The sequence below is a fragment of the Convolutriloba macropyga genome, chromosome 1 (genome assembly GCF_964194025.1).
Source record: "Convolutriloba macropyga chromosome 1, txConMacr16.3, whole genome shotgun sequence".
In the NCBI taxonomy this organism is placed as follows: Eukaryota; Metazoa; Xenacoelomorpha; order Acoela; family Convolutidae; genus Convolutriloba; species Convolutriloba macropyga.
Window position 1 is genome coordinate 55768100 of NC_134468.1, and position 10858 is coordinate 55778957.

Genomic DNA, 10858 nt, shown 5'->3' on the forward strand with positions numbered 1-10858 from the left:
AGCTTTGATTGTTTAAAATATCTAATATTTGAACGGAGATAACTGGTGTCCCGGCATTGAATTTTGAAGTATCTTCGAAAAACACGCTTCATTATGCGCAATTTCAAAAATACGATTGGCGAATAAATAGAAATATTAAGTAAGGAGTTGGGGGAATTTTTAAATACTTATGTTGTGCTGTTCTGCAATACGGCATGCGGCTCAAATTTGTTTCTCAATTTCTTAAAACGTCTCAAAAACAGACATATTTGTTAAATTAACGGGAAACTAATTTCTAACATACCCTAGTCTATTACCGAAGGCTATCTTGCAAGATCTTGCATCTTGCAAGATAAGAGTCATTTGCAAGATAAGAGTCTGCTTCACCGAAGGTGAGAAGATTTTACAAAAAAAGTCTGTTAAAAGCCGGACATACGCCATGGTACCAAAAAACTACATAAAGCATATTTTCTGCTTTTAAAGCATGATTTGTGCTCGATAGTTTGCGCCAAGGCGTGAAACAAGGTCTGGAATTTATTAGTTTTAAGAGAAATTTTGCAAAATTACGGTGAAAAAAAAAATGCATTTTCAGGACCATATTTCAACAAGACCTGTGCATAAATCGAAGATTATCGACAATTTTTCCAAGAAAAGGAGTGGAAGGTACCGTAATGGCCGGCAAACAGTAGGGATCTGAATTCTATTGAAAATTTTCGGGCGATTTTGAAGCAGCAATAACGAATACAGACAGACAGGATACATATTAGAAAAAAAGTATCATAAATTTGGAACGAAATTGTCGCAGATGTTGTGAGAAAACTGTATACTTAACTATACAAACCGTCTGCTTGACGTTAACAAAGATAATGTTGTAATCACCCGTTATAAGAGAACCAATTTGAACTCAAAATGTTCTATTATTTGATGTTTGTAATGATTTGTTTAAGATCTTCAGGTGTACGTAGCCTTTTATTTTTCTCAAGTTTTTCTCATTGGAAGTGATTATTTGAAGTAGGTAAAGGATCCTTGAAACCAGAAGTGTCATATTTAGTGATATAGCTGCTGTTTTTGGTGTCATTGTAGTAGAAGTGGACAGTCCACAGTCTGACAGTGGAGGAGGAGTTGAGGTATGCCACTTGTAGTGTCAGAGGGAATCCATTCCCACTCACTGGGAACAGGTCAGGCAGATTCAGTCGCACCAATGGTAAATGCCATGCATTCTTCAGACCTATAATAGACTTATCAACATACTCATGCAGGGATACAAAAATCTGGTCTACTAATTGCCAAAAGCAAAGGGGGAGAAAATGCAATTTTACATGTTATATTAATATGTCACGCAATGAGAGGGGACTTTATTTAAAATTTGATTTTCGACACACCCGATGAGAGGGGAGTTGAAGAAATTGCTTGGGTTGACGGAAAATAACACAAAAGTAATTGATAAAATTTTCGAACAGGAGGGGGACGCTAAACTCAATTAGTGGACTGTTGGTTTAAAACCATTTAAGCAATGAACCAAATAATGTAATTGAGCTTTGTTTTTTTTAAAATAAATGTTAAGCTACCTGTTTTTGAACTTCTTTTAGCCAGCATAATTTTGGCAAATTCTTTTGGGTTTTGTTTCTACACATAACCAGATCTTCCATAAATTTAAAATCAGAAACACTGACAAGCTTACTTACAAAAACATCAGCTTTTCGTAGGAAGCCATAAGTTCAGCCCCACTTGAAGTCTTTTCAACTTGATCACAAAACTTTTCAATAATAATTCAAAATTTTACTGAATTGGAGGCATGGTCAAGTTGAACTCAAAATTGACTCGAAAACAAAAATTTACCGAGTAAAAGTGGATATTGTGCGTTTTCTTTTGCCAAAGGAAATATGGGACACTTAAGACGCGAGCTAGCCAACTTGAGTGTCTCATTACAGAACCTGAATATTTGCTTAGTAAAATGAGTAATGAAAATGAAATTTACATCAAAAAATTGTCATTATCACCAGAAAAAGCATCAGTACTATTATTCAGTGTTTGCAGTATAATTCTTATTTAAAATCAGAAAAGTGAAAAGTTTTACACATGTTAGAAACGCATACAAAACGCATGCATTTTAGCTGTAACGACACATCACCAAGATTGTTCAGTATTGTTAAAATTACCTCTATTACAGCTAACTGGATACTGCATAATGCATACTGAGTAAAGTGGGGCGAGTTGCATTTGGTTTGTGCGCAAGTTTTGCGCCCGTGCATTTTTTGTAAAAATTTTGCGGGTCACTGTTCAAGATCTTTAGGGTCATTCTACCAGTTTGTTCATGATATCCCGGATCTCTTGGCAGTTTTTATCATCTCCTAAGTCACATAGCAGATGCGTTCACAATCTCCCTTGTCATCTAACTGTTTGAAAAGTGCCTTAATAAAAAAGCAATAAACTGCTTTAAACTACCCAATTCTTTTGTTGTGTTTAGGCTTCGCTTATCCGGACACCTTTGTATATCTGTACAATTACTTATCCCATTCTCTTTCCTTCAATCAGATGTAGTTCGTGATGTAGTATAATGTGAATACGCCTGTAGTGTGTTGTAGCGTGGCGTGAAAATGCTATGAAATTAAGTAGTTTTGTGTAAGTTTGATTCAAGTTGGATGTAGTTTAGTATGGTGTTAACAAGGGGGCTCGGTAATGTGCGATCGCACATAAGGTTCCGACCCCGCTTATCCACAATTTGGCATAATTGTCTACAAAATCAGGACAGATAGAAAAACCCAAAAATTGAAATAATTTTTAAACATAGCCGGCAGATTACTGGAATAGCTACGAAAGAATAGACTTGCGTGCCGTATAAAACAGATGAAACAGATACAGAGCTAAATTGAAAAAAAAATCGACGCCGCTCAAAAAGCTATGTAAAAAACATTCAGCGATAAACTGATAAAGCTTGTTGAAATTCATTCCTTAGAATCATTTTATTAGGGAGCTTTACTGCACATAAGAGTTCCTTTGACGTTAAACTAATTGAAATTAAACTTAAGTTTTAAAGTGCGAAACTCATTTTATTGAGTCAGGTAAGTCACGTGTTTCTGGAGAGATTGAGAAGTGACGTCACGCGCGCAAACACTGTTGGTGAGAGGAAGAAATTATTCAGAAAATTGGGCCTTTTCAGCTTTTATGTGTGAACAAATGTAAAACGAAAAAGAGCGTCAGACGACGAAACAAAAAAAACAAGAGCACCACAATTCAGCTCCGCTCAGCTTACAGCTTCGCAGATATAAATATGATTGGTGTATGAACGAAAAGATAGCCTCCAAAGCAAATTACTCAGTGGAGTAAAAAAATCATGCATTAGATTGATGAGATATGCCATTTTTAAGAAAGCGGGTCAAGACGAACAGCAAAACCAAACAACAACAACAACAAACATTAATTACATCAAAACTTCAAGTCCGTTTTAAAAACAAAACTTAATAACAAATTCAAAATAGTGTCAGATAAACTGAAGCTAAATAAAATAACTTGTAAAAGACATGGGACAAGCCAGTAATAAGTTTTGTTAACACTTGGACAAAAAAGAACAAAAACAATTAAAATCAGTTGAAAACGAGTTGAAAAATTCGCTTATTTCAAAAAAAAACAATTAACTTCAAAGTAATGAAAGCCATAGTAAATAAAATAAAATGTCCCTTAGGTTTTCGATTTTCAAAGCTTCTACAGAAGGAATTAAGAACTGTTGGTATTAAATTTTTTATGCGGTTACAAAAATAACAACAAATCGGCAACAAACAAAAAATCAGTTAAAATTTGTCAGAAAACGCATTCGAAGCCGTAAAGCCATACTTTGGACCTCAAAATATGTTTGGTTTCAGCTTCGGCGAACACCAATTAGGTATTATATGACCTCTCATTAAAGATACTAGCTAAAAAGTAGACAAAACGAAAAAAGCAAAATTAAGTAATACTTGTTTTTTTTCCAAAAAAAAATTATTTCCAAAGAGATGAAAGCCATTAACTACAAAAAAACTAAATAGGTTCATCTATCATTTTGAGTGATGCCCTTGAGACCTGCAATTATCCAGAATACGTGTTTCGTCTACAAAAAGAACGTCAAAAACCACTAAAATTAAAAATTAATTTTCTTTTTTTTGTGGAAAACCCGTGTCCAAGTCAGCAAAGTCCTAACAAATTCCTTAAAAACATTACATTTTGCAACACCATGTTTTTGATATCTTCCACTGACAACAATAGTCTCATATTTGGCCGGTGATTAACGAGACTAGATAATAAACAGAAAATAAAAGGAACAAAAATGTGTAGTTAAAATGTGTTTTTTTTATTTTGGAAAACAATTGTTTCCAAAAAGATGAAAACCATCAGCTATCTACTAAGATAGGAAAATCGGCTCATCTATTTTTTGAAGAAAGGCTAATGAAACAGTGTCATTGTACAGAAAATTTCATACGACTAAAAAGGCAAAGTAGAAAGTTAAAAAACTCATTTAAATTCTCCGAGAATTGTGCTCTATTTTGAAAGCCAATAAGGTGATATTTGAAGTGTGCAAATGTGGGCAAATACCTGAAAATAAAAAAGTTTAAATCTAGTGGTATCCAAGCAAAAAACCATAAGTTTAGGCGTAAAACCGCACAAAATATTTGATTTGAATTCAATACAAAGAGGAATCATTTTTTCTTTTCTGACACTAATCTACAAGTTGATGAAATTAAGAGATAAATGGAGGCAAAGTTCAGTAGGCTATTATTTATATAAAAACCAAATAATTTTGAAAGTCAAACGACCATAAGCTTTCAAGTAATAAACTAGACAAACTAATTTGGATCTAATTAGGAAGTCAATTGGACCTATCAATAGTGATCTTTGAATTGAACTTTTCTTTTATTTAATTAATATAAAAAAGACAGAACTTTGTTTTTTATAAAAACACCGACTGATCCAATATTTTTGGATTGCAACAGTCCAAGATTGATCCAAAACCAGCCCAGCTAATGTTGTTCGTATATTAAAAACTCTTTATTTTTCGAGTGTTATAGATAAAGATATTTTTTTAGTCAAAAATCAAAAATAAATGCCGCGTTTTTGATAATCAACGAGTAAAGTTAGCAAAAAACGGCAAAGTTTTAATTACAGAGCACAAGCATCGGAAGTTGAAGTAGAAATAGCCCCTTTTTGTGTCTACAAAGAATATGTTAGTGGAGTTTGGGTGTGTATTTCCTGCAAATTTAATCAAATTGGACTAAAGAAACTTGTTTTGTGCTCTTTTTGATGAAGACCTCTGAATTTAAAATATTTAGCCAGAAATCTTGACAAAAAAAATAAAAATAGCCAAGAATAGTTTTTTATCTTTAATCATAAAATCAATAAACTTTTTTTTAATAAAATTTTAACAAATTTTAGCAGAATTGGCGAAATTTTAGTCGAAATATGGCAAAAATTCTGGAAAATGTGAATAAAATCAACGGAATTCACTCTTTTTTCTGAACAGTTTAAGCCTCGATAACTCCCTGTAAGAAACGAAAATCAAAAAAATCTTTTTAAATCTTTTTAATTCTACACTGGACAAGCTTTCTAATGATACAAGTCTCAAAGTTCTACGGTGAATATATCGATCGGTCAAAATTCACTGAACAAAAACAACATTTGAGTATATAGTTCCTCCGCCCCCCCTCAAGAAGGTCGGAACAATTAACTGTGGTGTGATTTAGTGTTGTTTGATTCGGCTGCGTTATCATGAAGTATTGTGTTAATACGAGTTTGGTGTGATGTATATTAGTGTTAATATGCCTCCTGTTGTGTTATGTTGTATGGTTTGAGTTTGTTAGTGGTGTGACTCCGATTAGCAAGAATATGCTTCACAAATTACATCAAATCAGAGCTGAAAGGTTAAAAACAGAATACCAATTAGCCTCAAAATAATCGTACAATTATATTCATACTGTTGTAACCCAGGTTGAGGTCCAGACCCAAATTTTCTTCTGAACAGACTTTCCGGACCGAAATTATCTCTGATCAGACTTTCCAGACGGAAATTCACCCCGATCAGACTTACCAGACCTAAAATACCTCTGATCAGACTTTCCAGACACAAAAGGTCTCTGATCAGACTTTTCAGACCGAAGTTGTTCTGATCAGACCATGTTCAGACCATGATCCAGACTCAAATTCAGACCATTGCCCAGACCTTAATCAAGCTATGATCAGACTCAAGTGCGCTCGAAGAGGTTATGATCAGACCCAGTTGAGCTCGAAGCATTTACGGTCAGACCCAGTTGCGCTTGCAGCCATTTATGATCAGACTGAAGTGCGCTCGAAACCAGTTCTGATCAGACTCAAGTGCGCTCGAAATAGTCTGATCAGAGAAAAATTTTACTTATGAAAATTTCTCCTATTTTTGCTATAATATATTCTTTTCATAAACACTGATGCTTGCAGTATTTATTTCATCTAAGGAAAAATCAATTATAAAAGTTTTGCTAAAGGAAACGAAACCCAACTGTTGAGAACAAATTTTGTTTAGTGTACAGTTTAGTGTATATTTCTGACTTTAGACAGCTTTCCATATGAAACATCGTGGTTTCCAGTTGATCAAAATTTCTTCTAAAAGGGACCGGCCTCTGGTATCAGCTGGACTCCGTTTTTCTGATCAGAGCTATCGAACTTAATATGGGCCTCTGATCAGAACGCTGCTTTGTGGCTGCCACTTGGCAGAGTCAACATCTCTCAGTAAAAAATCAAAAAAATTGAAAAAATAATGCGCTCGAAATGGTCCCTGATCAGACCCAATTGCGTTCGAAAACATTTCTGATCAGACAAAAGTGCGCTCGAAGAGGTTATGATCAGACCCAATTGCGCTCAAAGTCGGCTCTGATCGGATCCAAGTGCGCTCGAATCTGCCTATGATCAGACTTTTCAGACCAAATTGACCTCTGAACAGAACAGCTCCAGACCATCGTCTAGACTGTAGTGCGCTCGAACTTCCTTCCAGACCCTGTAATTTTGGTCTGTGAACACACGGGTGTGCGCTCGACTGGGTCTGATTATAAACTGATTTGGGTCTGGATCTCAACCAGGGAAAACCTGATTGATGGATAAAAAATTAGTTATGGAACGATTTAAAGGTCAAGCGATTGCAACAGAATATCTGTTTTGACATCAATTAATGCACTGAACCAGTCTAATTGCATTGTTGTTTTTAACGCTTTTCAAAAATATGCTAAATGTTATTTTTGGCACCACGTCTAAGCCTTGTTGAGGTCTTGGCCAGTACTTGAAAATCTATATCAAACTCTTAGCCAAGATTTGCAAATCTACATCTGAATCAAAAATTTGGCCCGAGCCTGTTAAGTCTAAATCCATGAGTTGTTGACGACTTCCAATTCTCAATCCAACTCTTGGCCGAGATTTGAAAGTCCAAAATCAAGTCTTATACAAAATCTGAAAGTCTACTCTAGGTCTTGGCCAAGACTTGGGAGTCTGAAGCCAACTGAATTGGGACCTTTTCTGATTGCACCCCCTACCAGCTTAGAGGGGGCATTTTTTTGTGCTCATCGCGTAAACTGTTTTACATTATTAATTTTCATTTACTGGCACCAGCTCTATAATTGGGGAGTGCACAATGAACTGGGGTGGGGGCACAAACCAAGAATTCAGAAATTTAATAACATCTTTTTTCTCTGCCCCACAGGTGACAAAGTGGAAGGAAACATTCTGTATCTTTTACGATCATTTTTTCTCAAAGAATTGCGTTCAAAAATGTCTATCAGCCAGCAATTTGGTGTCATTGCGGATTGCGTTAGTGAAAGGTAGTGAAATTAGTCGTTATAAAAATTCAAAAACTTTCACTGCCCAAAAATAAAAAGCCAGAAGTTGCTATATAATTTGAGTTTCATTAAACTTCATTGTTAAAAACGTGAAAGCTACATTGTTTAAGCTAAATTACGTTACTCTACAGATGTCAAATTCGATTTTTAGCGGTTTTTCATTAAACGTTTATGTTCTCAGTGTCTTCAAGCAAAAAAATTTCAATCATTTTGGAAATGAGGAAAAGCACAATTATTGCACTTAAAAATTGAGAAATTTTCTCTTTTTTTGAGAATTTGCCATTCTAATTTAAACATGATCACTTTCTGAAAATAACCCAGCTATTATTTTTACAGCTCTCTCACCTTTTTCTGGAAAACGTCACCGGCGGATTTTCGAAAACGTTGAGAGTAAATTGTTAATTTAATTTTGCATTTTTCCGAATTCTTTTGAACAATTTTAGCCTTGATAAGTCTTTGTCAAGATTTGGATTTGTAATTGGAGGTCCTTGCACCAACTTGGATTGACACCTAATAATTCTTGGCCAAGACATTCATGTCTAACTACATTTCTTGGACAAGATTTTCAGGCCTGAAACCAATTGTTAGCCAAGGGATCGCAAGTCTCATTCCAAGACTTGGTCATTCCAATCTAAATCTAAGTCTTAAAAAACAATTGAAAGAAGTCGGAAAGACGCGAAAACAAGCCAACTACTTGCCCATATTTGTTCGAAAAAAAACGAAAAATCTGTCAGGGAAATTAACCAAGGAGAATCGTGATAGAATATTGGCCAGGTAAATTGTTATTGAAAATGGTGATGTTTAATCTACAAGTAGTTGTGGGAGAGAGAGAGAAAATCTCTTGGTTTTAAGCGCAATAAATGCTTGTCCTCATTTAAATAAAAATGAAATTTCTTTCAGGATAGGTTAAGTGATTCTGCTTGAAGTCATTGAGAAGTTCTGGCTTTTATCGAAAATCTCTTAGTGTTTCGAGATAATTGGCCAAAATTACCAATTGACATCTTCAGAGTCGCGTAATCTAGCTTAAAACACGGAGCCTAAACGTTTTTTGGGTCTTTCCTATTATAAACCCCCCACCAAATTACAGCCCCCATTTATTGTATGTTTAGCATGATTGGGGGGGGGGGGGGAAAGGGGGTTAGGTTATGTGACCACTAAGCTGTGGAGGATACATTGGGAAAGACCCCGATTTTAACAACGAAAGTTAATGAAAGTCAACTTCTTGCTATGTACATAGCAAATTCTGACTTTTTAATTTCAGGCATTGCAGAGTTTCGATACTTTGTAAGATACAGATGCGTGATGACCAACATCGAAATTTTGAACCACTGATTTTCAAACCTTTTATTAACACAGTCATCAAAGACACCAAAATTACATAGTGACCAACATTTTGAACGCGCTTCTTTGAGAAAATTTGCTCGCCAAAATAGAGGATACTATTTGTTTCTTTTCACGTATCCCTACAGGGTGGTATTCAGTTCCGGATCTTTTCTGTTTGTGCCCCCAGTATGTTATGCACTCCCCAGTTATAGAGAACGTTCCATTACATAGTAAATCAAAATTAAAAAAATTCGAGTCTTTCCCGTTATAGCCTCCCAGCTTAGTGGTCAGATAACGTATAGCCCCCCCCCCCCCAAGCATGTACAAAAATAGCATAATGGGGGGCTATAATGGGAAAGACCCAAAATTTCACGTGCTGTTGGGGATGCAAATAATATGCGCCCACTAAACTGTGAGTGGGAACACATGGAACAGATCTCAATTGTTTTATTAAAAAATTGGGATCTGTTCCATGTGTTTCCCCCCTCACAGTTTAGTGGGCGCATATTATTTGCATCCCCAACAGCACGTGAAATTTTGGGTCTTTCCCATTCACTCTATAGTCACTCACCGTCCATCATCATCTGCTCCCTCTTTTTCTGATCCTGGACGGTGTTTCCTTCTGGGGGTGGAGTGTACTCGTACTTACATGTGGCCACATTTCCCGCCTGTGCCAACACTTCGAAAATGAACGTGATTGCCCATGCTGATCAATTCCCATATAACAGTTACAATTTCCTTTCCTTATTTTTAATTGTTGCCAAAATTCACACAAAATGCTTGTGTAGCCTCAACCTAAATTTTTTGCCTTTCAATCAATCAAATTTTGAATCCAAGAGTTAGAATGGATCCCGAAAAAGACCCGGGGAGAACGATTTCACACATAAGAAATTCGGAGGAAAAGAAATGTTGGATCTATTCTAATTCCCCTTCCGCGACATTCTATGACAAAACCATATCATGTAATAAAGCAACCAGGGATTAAAATTTCACGAATAATAGAGATGAAGCCGTCTCGCATCAGAATTATTGCGTAGTTGAGAGGGAGCACAGATTTTGGGTCTTTCCCATTATAGCCCCCCCCCCCCCCAACTTAGTGGTCAGATAACCTATAGCTCCCCTTCCCCAATTATGGTAAATATACTATAATGGGGGTCATAATTTCATGGGGCGCTATAATGGGATAGACCCTAGATTTTATTGAATTTGTATGCATTTGAGGACATAATTTAATCAGCAGTTTTTGAGGGAAGAGGGAGTTGAAAAGGTCCAGTAACGTTCTTATGAGACAGCCAATAAAGAAAGCCCGTGACAGCTTCATTGAGGACATTTTTGGATACGGAGTTGGGATTCTTGTTGCGATTTGGTTTTGTCAGATGGGAACACAACTCTTGGTTTCTGCGAGCGTTCAAAAATTTACGCGGGAAAACTCCTGGAAAATTTTTCGTTTTCTTCAATGACGAGAAACAGTTTTTTCGGCACTCCTTTTTCCCTCTGAACAAAATTTTTGTTTCCTTTAGCCTGTTCGAGTGAGATGCTGTCTTCTTTAGGGTTAAGTTGCGAATTTTTGAAAGCACTGTGATACCAAAAATATCGATATAGGCATAATGTAATACCAGACGACAATTTGGGTTGAGACATGTGACCACACACACATGCGTTATTTGATGCTAAAACCACATATTTGAGCGTTTCCTACCACATCTCATTCTCTTGGGCAGTTTTCATCG

The 10858-nt window shown here is 35.9% G+C and overlaps 1 protein-coding gene across 4 annotated transcripts in view; it reads right to left on the minus strand.

The window, feature by feature from the left end:
* LOC142349832 (uncharacterized) overlaps positions 1 to 10572 on the minus strand; it is a 23744-nt gene extending 13172 nt beyond the window's left edge. The window contains exons 1-3 of one of the 4 annotated variants that reach the window (XM_075401646.1): positions 10410 to 10572; positions 9700 to 9807; positions 1013 to 1207 (exon numbers count right to left, since the gene is read on the minus strand). In XM_075401646.1, coding sequence (XP_075257761.1) covers positions 1013 to 1207; positions 9700 to 9807; positions 10410 to 10458 — 352 coding nt within the window. In that variant the 5' untranslated portion in view covers positions 10459 to 10572. Of the gene's footprint in view, positions 1 to 1012; positions 1208 to 9699; positions 9835 to 10405 lie in introns of all 4 variants that reach the window. The other 3 variants (XM_075401638.1, XM_075401655.1, XM_075401663.1) reach the window with 3 other exon arrangements.
* Between the last annotated feature and the right edge of the window lie 286 nt (positions 10573 to 10858).